The sequence below is a fragment of the Apus apus genome, chromosome 6 (genome assembly GCF_020740795.1).
Source record: "Apus apus isolate bApuApu2 chromosome 6, bApuApu2.pri.cur, whole genome shotgun sequence".
Taxonomy (NCBI): Eukaryota; Metazoa; Chordata; class Aves; order Apodiformes; family Apodidae; genus Apus; species Apus apus.
Window position 1 is genome coordinate 26005437 of NC_067287.1, and position 19474 is coordinate 26024910.

At 36.0% G+C, this 19474-nt stretch overlaps 1 protein-coding gene across 7 annotated transcripts in view; it reads right to left on the reverse strand.

Annotated features, from left to right (window-relative positions):
* The window catches only part of RAPH1 (Ras association (RalGDS/AF-6) and pleckstrin homology domains 1), a 209885-nt gene that overhangs the window by 13269 nt on the left and 177142 nt on the right, over window positions 1-19474 (reverse strand). For 6 of the 7 annotated variants that reach the window (XM_051623049.1, XM_051623048.1, XM_051623050.1 and 3 more), the window contains 9 exons: window positions 19102-19176; window positions 13230-13307; window positions 11763-11922; window positions 7993-8114; window positions 6575-6640; window positions 5074-5217; window positions 3764-3874; window positions 1052-1150; window positions 341-461 (listed from right to left, as the gene is read on the reverse strand). In XM_051623049.1, the coding sequence (XP_051479009.1) occupies window positions 341-461; window positions 1052-1150; window positions 3764-3874; window positions 5074-5217; window positions 6575-6640; window positions 7993-8114; window positions 11763-11922; window positions 13230-13307; window positions 19102-19176 (976 nt within the window). The remainder of the gene's footprint in view (window positions 1-340; window positions 462-1051; window positions 1151-3763; window positions 3875-5073; window positions 5218-6574; window positions 6641-7992; window positions 8115-11762; window positions 11923-13229; window positions 13308-19101; window positions 19177-19474) is intronic. The other variant, XM_051623051.1, reaches the window with a different exon arrangement.

The following is a 19474-nucleotide window of genomic DNA, read 5'->3' on the forward strand; positions in this document are numbered from 1 at the left end:
TTTCAAGCAGGTGAAGATAGAGGGTCAGAAATTTGAAAGGAATTTTCCCCTTCTCAGTATCAGAGAAACATTCTTTTTGGAAGTGAACAAGAAAGTACCCTATGTTCCAAATATATAACATCACTGCAAGTAATATAATACAATAGGGCTTATATGTTTTTTAATATATATTTTTTAAACACAAAATCTATCTAATCTATGTTTTAGACTAAACATAGCATAAAAGACTTTGGAGAAACACTAAACAGTCCATTTTCTGCAATAGGCTCTCCTGAGGTCTCCAAATAATGGACAATAAAAAAGGTAATTAAATCTATTAGAAGACAGACTACATTATTACCTGGCAAACTAGATGAGCTGGAGCCTGACTTGATACTGGAGCTAGACAAGGAAGTCCAGTCATATGCCGATTCTGTTCTCTTCAGTGCTTCCTGATAGTTCATGAAGAGTTGCTTCCCATACTAAGCAAAACCACAAACAAATAGAACAACTGTATAGGTTTTGTACCCTTTTCAGACTGTTGAGCTCCACTTCTGGCTTCTTCATCTTTTTTCCCCCCAGATAGAAACAAAAGTGTCCTTGTTAAGGAGCTCAGGCAACCTTAATTTTTTATTAGTAAACTGCTGAAAGAAAGCAAAACAACTTATGCTAGAAGAGATACCTTCAAGTAAGAAATGGGCCAATGAATAAACTTAGCCAACCTAGGGATCTTAGAAAACAATTATGTTTTTGCAATTTTCTTTTCCCATAAGCATTCTTTTGAAAAATTGTAAGGCATCTGGCTAAAATCTAGCCATGATGTCATTTAGAACTTCATCATGTGACAGAGGTGCAGCAGAAACAAGAAGAAAGGGCACAATTACTGAATCATAACAAGGCCTAACAATTTTGCTACAGAATGAAATATGTGAGAAGATGATACATTTGATGTTCAGAATAGTTAAACAGAGGGAAGTTGATCTTGGATGTATTTTGCTAAGTAACTGTAAATAGTTTCAAACAGGTAGTGACAACTCATGACAACAGTACAAGGCTGCCTAGAGGATGTTACCTTAGCAATGCGGATGCCATTTATCCATTGGTGTAGAGTTCTTACATCATCACAGCAAAGATACTTGATATACTGGGATTTCTTCTGAATCTGAGGATGCTGCAAAAAAAATTGTTAATCCGTTACAATACTTTAATAGCTAAGATGCAAGGAAAGCCATTTATTACAGACAAACTTAATGCTAGAAGCTCTTCAGTAGCATGTATTTGAGCCCACTTAAAAACGTTTGAGAGTATTTCAGGAGGTAGTGGCAGGGATTGCTTCACATACAACCTGGCAGGGTGTTCTGCACACACTGCTTTTGGGCTTGAAACACTAGGAAAGGATGCATCTTTCAGCATTTTAGTGTTCTTCCTTCTACCTAACAACAGAGCATAATGTTTATGTAAAGCTCTTTAGAAGTCTTTATATTTTCAAGCCAAGTGGTCAATGGCTAAACAAACAAGAGACTGCCAAAGTGTAAAGAGCCATCTTCTTTCACTGCTCTAGGTCTAACTCACCACCTGAGGGAGACAGCTGATACTTCACCTTCCTCTCACGTCAAAACCAACTGGAAGGAAACCGACACGCTGATCTTCTCCACTATTGTAAGGCTTGAGTGAGACACTCCACAAATGACATGCCAATTAAACACAATTGCATTTTCAGCTTCTAGAGTCTTCAAGGTCCCCACCCTAATGATACATGGCTATCACCCAAAATACCTGCTGCTCCTACATGCATGTGTAAAAAAGAAAAGGCACTGTATTTATCAATTAATCAGCCAAGAAAGAAATCTGTATTTTTCAAACAATCACACACTGGAAATAATTCTGGATGGATTATTCAGGTGTTTCATGTCCATGCTGTAGAAGTTACATTTTTCACAGCAGTCCGGGAATCTCTGAATAAGCACCAAATTTGACTTTAATATTTAATGGCTCCATTTATGCTCAGAAATGCAATCTTTAAAAATAAATCTACTTTTATAAGACTCATTCCAGTTTACTCTGTATGGTCAATAATTCTGAAAAAATAATTCACTATTAACCTGTCCAAATGATGCAGATAGAAAGTGACATGTAAGCAGAAGAAATATTTTACTTTGATGAATTTATAAATACCAACAGGCTATGACATTTTTAATTGCATTCAGTTAACTGCACCAATGACCTATAAGAACATGGAAAATATTTCCAGTTTCAGCTGTATGCTTTCTCCCTTAATACCATGTCCCATATTTGATAGTCAGTGTCTACCTCTCAGCAGACCCAAATTCACATTGCCACGTCTATTGGAAGATCAAATCCTTCTTCCACACAGTGGACAGGCAGCTACCTATTCCAAGCACATAAAACTTTCTAATGTACTGACAACAGGCAACAACATATGAGCTAGAGATCTGGGAAGGTAAGAGGTCAAAGGAAAACTTTAAGTGCAACTATAACTTCTTGTTAATTGCACCATTTTCAAACCCATGAAGACACTTTACTAGCTGTGAACATATTGTGAAAACCTGTTTTAAAAAAGCTTTGTAGCTAGCTATCTTGCAGGAATTGACACAATTTTGAACAGTCAAGAGAGACTGGAAAATGAGCTGATGCAATATAAAATAACTTGGAAGTACTCAAGTTATTAATCTCACAGTTTAAGATCAGGTCACTGCTTTTTTAACATTTTTTTCTACTTGTTTTTTCTACCTGTGACTTATACTTGGAAGTTTCTTCCTTTACATTATTCCCTTTCCCTCAGGCTGGGCAACATGGATAGACGTCACTCTAATACCAGTTTCTGCACAGCTCTGAGACATACATTCTGAGAAGATGTCAACTCTCTGAAGTTAGCATTTCAAGGGGTATTATCTCACTGAACATGAATTGTAAGGTACAGAACTGCCAAATGAAAAAAGAGATTAGTGTTATGTTTTAGAGTATGATTAACAATTAAATAGACTGGGATTCATTAGTATGGAAGACAATTTAGAGCAATATCAAAATATTTACAAAGTCACAAGGAGCATGAAGAACAGGCAACAATTGCTCACTAACTGTTCGCTTCCTTTACAAGGTCTTTGTAACTGCTGCAGCATTCTAAAAGTTTCTTGGAATCCCAAAAGAAATAGAGCATACTCAAAGAGTATGGCTATTAAACAGCCAAGATCCACCCCTTCTAAAAGCTAAAAAATATTCTGTTGAAGTATTCCAGAGTGCTAGATGAATCCAGCAATGCCATTTTTCTCTTATCTTTTTTTCTTTCCCCACCATGCAGTCCACATGGATCCCTTGGCAGATAGAGGAAATCTGTCATCTTGATGGGGAAGAAAGTGATTCACAGTAATTTCTTCCTTCTACTCCACTCCCTGCATGGCATTTTCTCATTTTTAAACTGTATTCCTGTCAAGGAGGCTCATTACAACTCCACAGAAAATGTACTTAAACATAGATTTCTTATTGTCACTGTAACTTACAGCAATTGAGATTTCTCATGTGCAGAATTAAGATAACTTAGAGATTTGCCATGAAAACTGACAGGCATAGTTTTCCAATTGTTACATTACTATAGGAAGTGTATTCTAAATTATAATCTCTCTCAAGATTAATATAGCATTAATCAATTATTGCTTACAATTAGGAAGTGCAGTTATGATAAGGGACGAAGATTAGTGTGGAAATGTTTTGAGCTCTTTAATTGCTCTTTTCAGAACGAGAATTTTCAAAACAATTAACAAATTACCTTTAGCACTAAACAATAGTCTGTGGGTGCTTTGTATTTGTTCCGATAGTCCTGTCCATAGTAAACATTGACATGATCTAGCTGTAGAAAGCACACGAGATCCCGTGAGACCTATTAAATACAAAAATAATAATTTACAAAGTATCTTTATAAGAAAATCACATGCACTGACAAAATCAATCTAGCGTTAAGATCCAGTGCTAATACAAGGTCTAGTTAAGGTCAAATAGTAGTTTTAATCTGAAAGTACTCATACAAGAAGGAGACAGAACCATTCATAAACTCTTGCATCACAAATATTAAACAGGATATAATTTTTCTAATTCAGTCTGGCTTTTTGTGTTTTGTCTGCATTTTGTCTTTTGACAGCATTTTATACCAGACTACTAATGTTTTTTCAGATGACATCAGGGAAAAAGTAAGTAGGACTGCTTGATCAGGAACTTTATAACAGCTGTTTGTTATGTTTTATCTGTGACTGTGAGTAAAACTTTAATGATGTTTGGCAGTTATTGTAGGGCACAGAATTTCACAAGGCTATCTTACACATAGATTATTTTAACAAAACAAAAGGCACGGAAGGGACAACTGTGCTGTATTTAGCTCTAAAGGGAGCTGATGCACTGATAAGAGATTTGCTCTTCATTACCAGCTGTGTGGGATGTAGACTTCCTGTACTGGGGATCAGTTGATGCTACTAAGACTGATGGATTCACAAACAACTTGAACTCACAGTTGTTCAGCCTTCAAGCTATAATTATAATGCATTTGTAGAAGGTTTCTATCTACTTTTTGTTACTGGTACACACAGAAAAGCAGTGACGTTGAAGAAAAAGTATTATATTTACCAATTTCAGAGAACATAGCACAAATTAATGCAAGAAGAATCCAATTTCTAAGAGCTAACAAAGGAAATCAACATTAAATTATACAGACGGATGGTGGTGCTGGTCTGATAATTTATGTTTGCCATTTGCTGTGCAATTTGGTCCTTCATCTGAATTCTACTCGAGAAAAGGCAGCCTCTAAACTCCACCAAACATTTTTCCTCAAGTGTTTCTTAACACCTGACTCCAAGCTCACTCAAAAATCAGACCCTTGTCTTCCTGTGCTATTAAACTTGGAATCACACTCTTCAGAATAAGTGCTACCACAGTTATTTACCTAGTCTTTCCATGATAAAGCTGCACTTTTAATTAAGGCATGTGGCAATAAGTAAAGCACAGCTAAGCTAAAATTTAAGACTGATTCTTGTGTGCATGATTTACAAGCAATAAATAATTTTGGGCAATTGCTTAAAAAGAGCATACCTTTGCCTTTCCTTTAGGGACGTAGTAGATTCCAGAAGCTCGAAGAAGAAAGTAACGTTTCTTCCAAGACTTCTTACCATCTTCTTTCAACCACAAAACTCCTTCAATCTCTGGCACGGTTACAGAAGTTCCACAGAAACATTCCTGCCGATAAACACAGCGGTTTGGGAAGAAAGAAAGAGACAGAACATACAGCATGCAGTGGTTTGTTTTTAATGACTGAAATTCTGAAATGCTTCATCTAAGGAATGCACACATAACAAGGGCAGCTCTTTTCCATGCAGTGATATAGATTAAAAGATTAATTGTAGAAGCTATAAGGTTATTCAGACAAACACAACAGGGGATCTTCTCAGTGCAAGAATGACAACAAAAATACTAGTGGCTACTGTAAAGATTTTCCATTGGCTTTACTGGCTTTAAAGTCCCAAGGTCACTTTATAGATATAGCCTCGTAAGTCTAAGTATACACAAAACCTAATAATGTATCTATCAGATACAGCTACAGTGCATTCCATGAATGCTTTGTTGCTACTAACTGCCAACACTACTACTTCTGTTGAGGTGCTATTTATAAAGAACCACTAGAAGAAACCAAATGCTTTAAACACACTCCAGATTAATATGCAGCACAGAGATTTATGAGTAAACCTAGAAGACAGAAAGAATTAGACAGAATTACAACCCCCCACATGTCACGGCTTCAAGCATCTTTTTGACACACAGTATTCACATCACCACTTCTTAAAACCCATACTAGCAATATACTAAGAGCACACATATGCTACTTGTTAGTTAAATTATATTAAGTATGATACAAAATTATATGCTAAAAATATTTACGTTTGTGTGACTACTGAAATCATAATCATTATTCTGGAAATCAAGTGGAAGCTACAGCACTTCAGAGTGGGTATGTCTCCACAAAAATTTAACTAAACCACTCAGTTTTCAGCTTATGGAGGCTATGTGTACTGTTTATTTGCTCCATGTCTTTTTTTTGGCAACTAATGTGTTCTCTATTTAATTGACTAACTTTTCTGTCACCCATTTTTAAAATTTAATATTTGGTCATTTATTTAAAAATGTAATTGAAACAATTTTTAACTACTTTGCTTACTAGCAAAATCTAAAATATTAACACAGCCAGTCACTGAACCAATGCTATACAATTTTGTAGAGAGTAACAATTGGCAGAGCACTAGTAAAAAGATGTATACCACCACAGGTCAAAGAAACAGGTGACTGTTTTTAGCCACAGTTACAGGTAACCTCATTTCTATTATCACTGTGTATGGTATTTTAGCTCTTAAACAAAATAAAGACATTTTAAATAACTGATTATTAATGTTAAAATTGCCATCTATCTCAAATATAACATGTTTCATTCACCTTTGTTCCAGAATTACATTCAGCTCTGTCCATCAGTTTCTATCACTACAACCATTCACAGTTTAGCCTCAAGCTCTGAAATTACCTCTACTTGTTTTGGCAGTCTTACCTCTAGCAGCACCTCTTTATTTCTGTCTGCCATTTCAGAGGTTTCTTTCTTCCCCAGAAGATAGTTCTGTAACAAAAGAAAGCTTAGTGTTTCTATAGGCATTCTGAAATCAAGCCAAATAACATTTCTCATTTACCTTTCTGTAAGCAATAAGAAAAAGCCAGCTATTATCTAAGAACAATACATTAATTGAACAAAAAGTTTGTAGTCAAATTTAAACTTTTGGACTGCTACATAATACATGGAATTAAGTTATAAACACTTTTTTCAGAAGTATCAGTCAGTCCATACAGTTACCTTAAGTACCTGTCTCATGACAACATTGTCCTGGCTTTCCACAAAACAAACAGCTGCCTGGCACAGTGCATCCAGAAATAAAAATACTATGAACTTGAAAATCCCACAATAAAATATTTTTTAAAACAGAGAACTTCAAACCTGGTACGTATTGCCATTATTTTTGTGTTAAAAGAAACACACACAGAAACAATGCACTTCTTTTCACCTTGCCATGATAGCTTTGCCTTGTCTTCTTAAAAGGAACTTAACTATGCACAGATACTGCATCTAATTTAGTAAGTTTTGTACTCTGCTTCAGCTTGGAAAGGACTGGGACAATGAAAATCTCCCTCTTCCTAGCCTGTAGCTCTTATAGTGGGGAAAAAAAAAATAATCCACAAAGTTTAGCCAGTTCAGTATTTTAAACCAAGGAGAAACACTGGTTTTATGCTGGTACCTCATACTTGTTGATGGTGCCTACTGTACTGGACAGTAAATGTATCAACTACACGTTTATAAAAAGCAAAGCACTTGATTAAGACCTGTCTTTCAATTCTTGCTTTAAAAAAAGATAATATCTGTAGCTATTATCTGAGACAAGAGAGGCCTTTGAAGCCATTTGAGTGAGTAGGGGGGCCTTTGGTTTCTTAGCCAGGGAACAGGAAACACAGGTGAACAGAAGCAAGTCCCACCTTCCACAGGGAGGGACGCACAATCTCTTTTCTTCGGTTGCCATTTGACCATGGAGGACCTGTTCTCTTAGATTTCCTCTCCCCCTTCTTGCCAGCAACATATGAATGTACAGTGGAGAGGCATTACAATTAGCAGTATCTGCCAACACCTTTCTTGCCTATCTACATATTTGAACATCACTAAGTATTGGTGTAAATGCCATGAAACTGCTTGCCTTCATTAAAACTACCCACAAACACATTAGCAGATTGCTTCAGCTCATGGTTTTCTCATAGGGACTTGATTTCGTGCCAACTGCAATGTGGATGAACACAGTGCAAAAATGTAAAGTTGCTTTGCATTTTAACACATACACAAGTATAAAAATGTAAGTATGGAAATGAATGATAGAAAAAAAGCAAGAAATTGCAATCGGACATGCAATCCAACATGATTCTCAGGCTTACCTGGGGATTCTTGAAAAGTGCATATTTCTCTATACGTTCCACAAACATTAATTTGTTTTGACTATCTCTTGTCCAGTTCAGAAGATTTTCAACTAAATTTTCGTGATCTTCAAAGATCCTTTCTGTAGCAATAACAAGAGAGGAAATACATTTGAATCAGTCACATTCTGAGACAGAAACTACTCTGTAGTCATATCCGGGAGACAAGGCGTATACAAAGAGAAAAATTAAGTTCAACATCTACTAAAATGAAGAAGTAGTTCACAATAAGGGACTAAAAGAACTTGTTCACCTTTCAGATGTGTCTGGTTTTATTTTACACTTACACTAACTCAGCATTCTCACCTCTGTCTCTTCAGTCTTACAGTTCCACAGTTCCAACAATATATTCAGTGTTTCTCTTTTTTTTACCTGACAAAACCTACTATCCCATATGAACACAGCAGACTCAAATAACAACATTTCAAATATTATGAGTCCAAATAAGAAGATTATTACGCTTATATGTACTCTGGTCCACACAATCCCTAGAGGAATTTATTAGGCAGCTTTTTCAGCACAAAATTTGTTTCTATGTCCTCCACCACTATCTCATTCCGAAAGTATTAAAAACAGTAACAGACAATGATCAGAGGAAAAATGAAATGTTTCTGAAGAATGCAGAGTACCCATTCTTAGTGGGGGTATTACAGTAGTCTGAAAACTGACACTGTCTATTTCTTACTTACATCATGATGAATAAAATGATGTATCAACAATGGCTTCTGAGAACTCTGAGCTTTGACTCTGTTGAAATAGTTATCAGTAATACAAGATATTGAAAACAGGCAAAAGAGACGAGAGGAAGAATAAAGAGGAAAATTTACTGAAACAATAGAGAAATACCTAAACCCCCTTATTCTAAAATGAATAAGGAAGAATACATCTTTGGGAAACCACACGACCAACTTTCTCCTTCTTTCAAAGACACTAAAGTAGAATTTTGCATTCTGCTTTGTTCCCTCTTGACACAAGCCACACAGTGGCATCTCAGCAAATTATTTCTTTAAGAATCCTTTGGGACTTGCTTGACCTTTTGATTGCATCTGAAAGCAGAGCAGTTTTGTTTTTTTTCCAAAAAATCAATCACAGCACATTTTTACAAATGGCAATGATCACATCCACACCTAGGAGCTATCACTAATGAAGACTGAGATGACAGATGACATCTCAATATCTCTGCTAATTAAGAATACTAAGCAGAGTGAATGCAATGAAATGTCATCTGTAGGGAATGTCTTAAGGTTTGAGATGACAACACTGCATTACTGAGGTCTCAGTGAGACCTTTTTGAGAAGCTTTTGAGTTACAACTCATTACTTCCACCAAGCTCTATCAGCAATACTGTCTTCCAAGTAAGTAAAAAAGGTGTTACCTAACATAAGAACAAAACAAAAAAACTTCAGAGGACTGTGATACAAAAGCTTAAATCTCACTGCAGCCTCATTAGTGAAAATAGATAGCTTTCAAAACGTACCAACTGTTATTACAGGAACAATAAATGAAATCAAACACGAAGCAGCTACTGAGTGTGTATGTACCTATAGTAGGTAAAAAAACTGCATATAACACAGATGTTCCTATTATTAAACATACTCCCTGAAATTAAAAAACTGTAGCTCACAGGTACTTCAAAGACATACTCTGTTATAATTAAAAAAGAAACAACCTTTGCCCCAAACAAAAGAAACCTTCCAGAATAGTTTCTGTTACAAACCTGCAGCATAAAAAAGAGCAAAACATTTAATTCTGCTTTCTGGAAATAGTTTCACTGAGTTCTTCTGAAAGTATATATAAAGCTCCTGGTTAAACAATTATACAGTAGCAGGTGACCATTTACTTCAAGTACATGTACCTAAATCAGACTCCTCAAAAACTAGTTAAGCATCCATATTTGAAGCACACCACATAAAATGCAAAGACAAGCAGGTACTCCACAGACCTCATGTCTTTCTGAGCAGTTTGTTAGCTTAAAGTTTTCACTGCATTTTACTTAACTGTGCTATTCATGAGCGATCAACTGCCAAGACACCATAGTAAAGTACACTGTGAAGGTACATAGGTCCTCTGTGCCTCACTGAAGGAAAATTTTATTATAAAGGAGCTCCCTCCTCTTATATAGGCATTGCCAGAAAAGATGTTCCAAAAGATAAACCACTGGCAAAATAACACAATACAAGAGACAATAGTACACTGAGGTCTTTGTTGTAATAATTTTTACATCTTTTTTTCAAGTTCCAAAGATGTAAGATCCCTGAATTAAACAGGGTGCATTTTGTATCATCTTTTTAAAAACCACATATATGAAATCTATTAAAACTAACAGCTGCCCTGTCAAGGATCAATGAAAGCCAAAGTGAAAAATTAAATAGGAAATTGAATTCTACTCTCTTGCATCTCTCTCAGGTTTACCATGTTCTAGCCTGAATTTAAAATCTGTAATTATAAAATGAATGTTCTTCTTTAGCTTGAAACTCTTCCAATACAGTAGTAGAATTCTGTTATTCCCAGTATGTCACTGAGCCCATACAGTAGGGCATGCATATACTTGCAAAACGCCCAACAAGAAGAAAGGTTTGTTAACACTGGTTTCATTTCACAGTAATCTTATCATTCAGTCACACTGCTGATGTGGATAAAAATCAATTTCTCTTTCTCTCTGCAGCCTAGCTCTTTTTTTTCTAACAGAAGTTGACATTATTTTTTTCAGTATTTTTTCCTTTATTTTTCCAGGCACCACAGTGAATGTAAGTGTCTTATGAAAGCAAATCTAGGATGAGAAAGACCTCAGGTTGAGCCATGGGTTCAGGATCCTGCTACCTACATATTCAGATAATTTTCAGTGATAGAAACACAAAACTATTACAGAATCAATAAGGTTATTAATTTATTAATATCCTTGGTAACATGTTATAGGATGACACTTTTGATTTTTATATGCCTAACTTGGATTTACACAGAATTGCACAAATTCTTTCCAGTTTCAAAATTAGGCAACTTAAAGCAAAATTAACATGTTATGCTGCCTGAAATAGAAAAGGTTTCAACAAAAGGGAGGGGAATATTAATCTGCATTTTAATTTGAAATCAAGATATTTGGGTTCAGTTCTGGGCTTTTTTTTTTAGTCAATAGGAAAGGTGATTAACAGCTCTCTAATTTGTTCTTCTCTGACAATGGATATTAATAATACTGTTTTTCTATCATTTTTCCACTTCTTTTCCATTCAGATGCTATATCCTTCGGCTAAATGAACAGCATACATTGTTGTATGTGCAATGCAGCACAAAGGACCATTAACTGCCCTTAGAGCTGTATTGCCAATTGCATTAAAATACTTTAAAAAATGTAGACAGCTTTTAGTAGTAAGAACTGTTAGGATTAGCAAAAAATACCATTTTCTACGAGGAAGATGCATTGTTTTTTATCCCCTCCTCTTTCTTCTGTGAGAAACACATCAAAACCCAGAGGTTCAGTGACTAAACACTAGTAAAATTCCTATACCACACCTTAGAATTAAGAAATACTTTTAATATGAAATAAGAATGTATTTCCAGACCATTCTCAAACAATGTCATTCATGAGCTTTATTACATGAATGAACATTTAATACATGAATGAACAAGATGATGAACATTATGAAGACAGGAATCTAAATAATTCTGAGGACACAGATATAGACAAGTATTACATTAATAGACAAGAACTATAAAGGTTTATAATTATTACTTACCCATTTGCAATTCAGAGATAGTTTCCACCAATGACCAGTCTAAACTGTAACCACAATGTGATTTGTCCATTAGATTGTCTAACACTTGTCTCACTGTCTGCCTCTCATCCACCATCATTGTTTTTGAACTGTCATCAGACATATGAACTCTGATCACCAACTATTAAGCAGAAAATTAGGAAAACAATAAGCAGGATTAAATTTCCCACATTTCAAATCAAAACGTTTTTTAAGATCTAGTTTATTTTTCTAAAGTTTTGTTAAAACACCATAAAGTATTAAAACACTCCCTCAAAATGTAAAAAGCCATAAATGACTGTTAGGTATTTGTAAGAAGAACATGTAACAAAGATACTGTTTTCCTTCAGTATAAGGATAAAGGTCTTCCCAACAAAATGACATTCCAGTTGTGTTTTAAGAAGGAAAAAAAAATCCCTCCTGCCTAAGCAGCCTGTTTTGATTAATGAAGTGCCTTCGTGACAATTTTTCTCACATATATAGGTGGAACAAAACTGATATAGAGTTCTGCACAACCTTATATAGAATTAGAATTTTTCAGATTTGCAATTCAAGCTTTCTGCTTGCCTCCTCTGGATTTCCTAAAAATGCTGATTATGTAAACAATATACCTATAATAAATCTTTTTCTAGGGAGTATGAAGCATTACTGGGAAAGAAAACTGCTTTTAAAACACAATGGCTTTTCATAGGCACTTTATAGAGGTCACTATCCAGAAAGAAAAATATAGCTATTTTTTTGACCAATCAAAAAACTTTTAATAGATTCTTCTTGCCAATCATTACACTTATTTATACCTGTTTTAGCTGGAAAAGTTAAAATGTGCTAGTTGTAATACACTGGCTGGCTTGTTAATGTCTATCATCCAGCCAAGACACTTTTTTCAGCTTTTGATAAACACAAAACATAAAAGGTATTTTAAGCTACTGGAAAACTCCAAATATAAAATAACAATGCTAAGTTTCAAGAGAACACTTTGCATTCTTCAATAATGCATCAAGCAATGTCAGTAAACTCTTTCGACTTAGTAACTCCTAGCTGTAGTCCAGAATGCTTGGAGTCCATTTATCATTCTATGCATAAAGGGAAAGGCTTTGTAAATAAGCAGACCCAAATTTTAAATGTGTGAGTGCTCTAATGTACAATCTCAGGAGGCTGGACCTTCACTTTAGCTCTGGGTGGAAGCTGGCAAAGTATTCTCAATGTGCACTAGCTGCAAAATAAGCTATTCTTTAAGAAAAACATAATGTTACTCCATATGCTAGGATTTTCTTCATTAGGTACAGGTTAGATGAGAAAGTACATTATCACTCAAGATCAGAACACTACAGTGTTCCTATTTTATTTAGGGCAACTTAAGGTTAACAGACACAAATAAGAGTTTTGCCTGCATTTTTCAGGTGAGTAAGTAAAAAATACAGATCTTATAAACCAGTATGAATAACTTACCTTTTTCACTTGGGCCTCTTTAATCTTCTCTAACGCAACCCTAATCTTCTCAGCTTTGAGTTTAGCAGCCTGTTCCTCCTAGGGGGAGACAATGCACAGAGTTCCAGTTAACACAAACTTCAGTCTGGTTTTAGTGGATTTAATTTTGAGGCTACCATGCTTTAAAACATGAACTGAAATGCTGATTTACTCACCTATGAATCCTCAACTATTTCTAATTGATGATGAAGACTTACTTTTTTTTAAGACAAAAATGTTACTTTCTTGCTATATATACACCTAACATTTACAAATAAAAGTGTCACTATCTCCAAAAGAACATACTGATGGTATATATTTTGTATAGACACATTTGGCATTTCTCTGTTCTTCCATATTGTAGCTTTATGCATTGCTATGAAAAATTTTAGTATATTATGTACATACAGTCATAGATTTGGACAATAAATATTCAACAAGAGTGTACAACAAAGCATGTGGCTCAACAAAGAACATAAACACCACACTGAAAAGTACCAGAATTTAATAGCACACAAAGTATGGAAAACAAATCCTACAAATAGGATTCCACATTATGTGCATTGGTTTGGAATATTTTAAAATATTTAATCTGTTTGTAGTAAGTAGCTTGAATACTTCCTTTATCTTTACTATCCAGGCTGTAACTCTCCTCGTTTTAAATATTTTAGGATACAAAAAGCAAACATACGTTCTCTTCTTTGATGCTCTTCAAAGTAACATAATTATTGTTACAACTGGAAATGCATTAAAAATTCAGATAATTTAAATCTATTCTATCTGCTGATGGTAAAGAAATCTATATACTGTAAGACTTGCAATACTGTTTTCTAATTAGTGGAGACTGTTGATATTTCTGTGGAAAGCGGATTTGAACTATGCAGCTAAAGAAGCAACCACTCTTTATGATGGTATATGAAGGTTTCAGATTTTAGAAATCTTGTATTTTGGATTTTTTTTAAGCTTATGAAGTTAAATGGAGAGAAGTGTAAGGTCTTGCACATGTGAACACATAACCAGGAGTGCAGTTCAGACTGGGACTACCGGGCTGCGGAGCAGCCCTGTGGAAAGGGATGTGGAGGTCTTGGTGCATAACAGGCTCAACAGGAGGGAACACTGTGCTGCAGCAGCAAAGAAAGCCACCAGGATGCTGGGCTGCATCAACAAGGGCATCACCAGCAGAGATAAAGAAGTCATCATCCTGCTCTACTTGGTGCTTGTCAAACCACACCTGAAGTATTGCATTCAGTTTTGGTCCCTGCTTTACAATAAGGATGGGGACAGGCTGGAGAGGGTCCAGAGAAGGGCCACAAGGATGATCAGAGGGCTGGAGGACCTGCCATATGAGGAGAGGCTGAGAAAACTGGGTTTGTTCAGCCTTGAGAAGAGAAGGATTAGGGGAGACCTTATTGCCATGTTCCAGTACTTAAAGGGTGGCTACCAAGAAGATGCAGACTCCCTTTTTACAAGGGGTCACATGGAAAAGACATGGGGTAATGGGCACAAGTTGCTCCTGGGGAGATTCTGATTGGACACAAGAGGTAAATTTTTCACCATGAGGACAGTCAAACATTGGAATAGTCTCCCAAAGGAAGTGGTAGATTCCCCCACATTGGACAGTTTTAAGTCTCAGCTTGACAGGGTCCTGAGACATCGCATATAAACTATAGTAGTACCTATAAAGGTTGGACCAGATAATTCTTGAGGTCCCTTCCAACCTGGCATTCTATGATTCTATGATGTTCATTGTGGCTAATATCTAAATATATCATAATTATTTACAAATCTCTAGAACAATAAATAAATATAGTAAATAAAACAAATCATCTCCAAAAGTTGCTCATTAACCTAACCATAAACTTTTACTGCTGTACAAAGGTTGTCAGCATATTTGATTTTGCTCTTCACTAAAGTCAGGCAGCAGAGTTCTCTACCCCATTTCACTGCACACCTGTGCAAAGCAACTATGTATAGCAAACCCCAGCAGGAGTACTTTATAGCCACAGCACACAGGCAGCAACAAGAGAGCAGCAAAAAGGAATCAGCTGGGAGCTTTTCGTATACCTGTGTCAGAACAACCAAGATATTGTTGTTGATCTCAAAGTTTACACTGCATTATTCCTTAAAATGCTTTTAAAAATAAATAAACATACAGACCCAAAAAGATTCTTGGGACTTACTATTTTAATGCCTGCCAATTGCTTTTCATTTCCTACTCAAATTCTATGTGAGTCCAGAGATCAAGATTTCTTAGATTTTACTAGTCAATTTAAATTTAAACAAAAACTCAGAATTACGATTACAAAAATAAGAATTGGTTTAAACCAGCAACAAATTATAAAAGAGGTCTGAACCTACGTACTGGAAACACACAGAGAAAAGGAAACAAAGCTTAGAAATTTCTGAGAGCACGTAATAATCAAGGATCTTACATGAGTCAAGTTTGGCTTTATAGTTATTACCCAGGCCACTGATGTGACAAACAAGGTTTCATGGGAGGAGAAGGACCAACTATATATTTTTATTACTTAATAATTTAATAAATACAGAACTCCTAAAAATTTCAAAAATTTCTTCTATTTCTTTCCTCATGGCCTAAGAAAACAGCCATCAACATCCCTCCCCATCACAGCCACCCCAAAACTGCTCTCAGACACAATCACAGGCTCCCTCCTACTCCCGTACATGGAACCCAGACAAGCCAATGGGAAAAAGTATGTGCAATCCATCAGCTTGTACTATTTTTCACTGCACATGGAGAAATGTGACAGGTGGCAAAAAACCTGACTGCAACTGTGAACTGTTCAAAGCCAGAAATTAACAAGGCCAGTACACACAATCCAATCACATTTTATTTAGGTATTTATTTCCCCTTTGCTTGCAAATCTTTTTAGCAATGATGATAGGAGGCAGGCTTCCGAAGGGTTGTAAACGTGCATGTAAATGGCAGGACTGCTGCCTAGGTCATGGTTGCACAAGTGGCATATACCAAGGTAAATCCCTGAAACGGCTGCTTTACCTGCCGGCCTCTCATAGTGTTACTTCTCAGTTACAGTGCTGCTGCAGCCACATAGACAATACAGTCAGGGAGCTGATCTGGTTGAAAATTAACACAGCAGAAAAATTCAGAAGAATCAGCTCCTTGTTAAAGACTGCCTTTATGGTCACATCCTTCTCACTGGGGCTACTAAGGCAAATGTTACAGGGAAAAAAGTGTGAGGACTGGGGCCAGGAAAAAGCAAGAAAGAGGAGAGAAAAAACCCCCAAACCAACAGGAGGGAGAAAAAGATTAGAAACCATGCTAAGGAAGTTTGAGAGTGGAAAGATGACTATAACATAATAGATGAGGCACTAAGACTGACTGATAAGGAGTTTTAGCTATTCAACTGATATGCAGAACAGGGTAGAAACAGATTTGAGAACACAGATTGCTTGTTTAACAGTGTTTCCACAATAGCTTATGATAATTTATTCCATGACAGAGGTGACATTAAAACTACACAGGAACATCACAATAACCACAGTGGATTTATTACAAAGAAATTTGTGGAATAAAAAATTTCTATCATAATTTTCAGTGTTACAGAAAACCTTGCTAGTAACCACCTACATCCTTTCTGTGGTTTCGAAGTGCGGCCATCACAGCTTCCTCAAAAACTGGCTGTAAGGGGCTAGAGTTTTCAGATCATGCTTACATCCTCTGCAGATTAGAAATAAATTGCTGTATTTTAAAACAGTTTAAAAGTCGTGTAGATGGGGTACTTGGGGATATGGTTTAGGGGTGAACATGGTAGAGTAAGGTTAAAGGTTGGACTTGATAATCTTAAGGTCTTTTCCAACCTCAATGATTTTATGAATGCTGTTTGAACAGTCACAATGAATAGATAATATTCTGAGCTGAGGTCTGCCCTATGCTGTGACAGGAACTGTGGGTGTGTATAGTTGTAATGCAAAAGGAATCTAGTCCACAACTAGAATTTTTACAATTCAATACATTACCAGAGGACAAAATCAGTTTTATTATTCCCACAAAATGTTTCTAATCAAAATGTAAGAGGTAGACAGACCAAAGACGACAAAGAATGCAAGAAACAATAAGACAATAAGAAAGACTTATCACAGGAGAAACACCAGCATAGAGCTGTTAACTCATCCAAGACCTTGCTACAATTGCAAGGAAAAGCCCTATTTCTTGGGACTGCTTCTTTCATATTGGGGCTTATTTAACATTACAGCTAGCTGAGGAGATCTAAACAGCAAAGTGGACTTCCATTTCTTAATATTACTAAAGATACTTTTTTTCTGCAGGAGGTCAGAACAGAACTAGAAAGTATCCACACCAGGACTTGTGTGCTCAGTAGTCACAAGCAGAAGGCACAGGTGTACTGAGACAGTCCTAAGCTGAACTAACAACAAACATTATCCTCAGAACATCAGCAAACTCACCAAAAGCACACGACTCAAAGGGCTAAAAAAGTCTAATGAACCAGGACAAAGATTTGTAAAGCCCAACATTTAACTTCAGGAGTCTCAGAATCACTGATATGAGGTAGCCCATGGTCATACGATGCAATTGACTTAACACTTTACACATATTTTTAACTGAAGTTCCACACGCTAACCGACACCAATCCAGTACAGAAATAACCAGAAGGGAGGATGTGGAAACACAGAGATGAAAAAGTGATAGTTTATGTGCCACAGCTGTTGTTAATCTATTTCAAATCAAGTAAGATTTGCTGGTTTGGTGGCTGTTTGCTTTGCTGGGGATAAGGAGCTGATGGGAGGCCGGGGCGGGTAGAAAGTAAAGAGGTATGGACTTAAAGCGAAACAACTGTGAGAGCAGAAAATTACTTGGGGTTTGCTGTCTAGAAGACCACCTGAAAATTTGTTGTCAAGATGCATGCTAAGCATTTTGAGAAGAACATCAAGGTATTAAAGAAAAAGCAGTAAACAAGTTCTGAACTTTTACTGGAAAATACAGACTACTTATGCCCAGTAAACATTATCCTTATTGTTTTGAAGTCACCGAGGTACATTTTGTCACTTCAGGCTTGCCTGAGAATTTCTCCTCCTTTAGAAAAACAACCCAAAGAGTGGTTTGCATCAGATGTATCTGACACCTCTGCTACTGAACATACAAAGTTTTCTCAACAACATAAAGCTGCATGTTCACCCCAGCTTGTTTTTTCATGAAGATTTATAGCTTGCTCCAGCACTCCTACTCTAGTTTCAAAAGGAATATATACAGATAACACTATTTTTAACAATGAACAGGCATTTGTGCTCTCTTGGTACATTACTCACTTCTTTCCTGTAAACAAAATTAATTTATAATCAGATTTGTACATACCTGGCTCATTAAACCACCGTCTTACTAGGACATTATCCCCACTTGATATAAAGACAGCATCCAAAATGTTAAAAAAAAATCCCATTACTTACTACAAGTTATCTTCAATACAGCAAGTGAACTTAGATTTTAAGGATACTGCTGCCTTTTAACTGTACTGAATTCTCCTACATTCTTCCACAGCTATGATTTATTTATTTTTTTAAACTAGTGAAGAGGAATAGGAACAAGAGAACTTTTAGCTCAGTGCATTTCCTTTTCAGCTAAGGCATTTTACCTGCTGACATGACTATTAAGTATTTGCCAAGAACTTGAACACTTTGCTAAATCTGCAGAAACAAACAAAATTCAGCAGTTAAAAGCACCTTGGAAAATCAGGAAAATCATGTAAGTAAATGCAAAAAGTCCCAGAAAGGGCAGGGGTGGGAGGAGCACAGCACACACCAAAAGCATTCTTTCTACATAGAATAGTCACATACAGGTGGAAAGACGCATCATCACCTTGGTCAGCAAATGAGAAGGCTTTCCTGCAATGTTTCTCAGAAGGAGGGAGGTTTCCCTGTCCAAATAGGAGTGCTTGTGCAGAAAGAAAGAGAAAGAACATAAATCAAAAGAAGTCAGTATAGGAATTTTATATTGTCTTGATTAAAGAAGATAAAGCAGAAGGAAAAAAATCCCTATGTCATCACTTTATTTCCCTCCCATAAAAACTTGAACACTTCCAAATACTGAGCCTAATATACTCGTATAAAAGCAGTTGTGCTAATGCAGAACACTTTAAATTTTGCCCTGTACAAAATGTCACACAATAGAAGAAAGAAAAGTTTTGCTTACCTGCTGCTCATTTCTTTTCTGCAAGAGATAACTTGTTTTT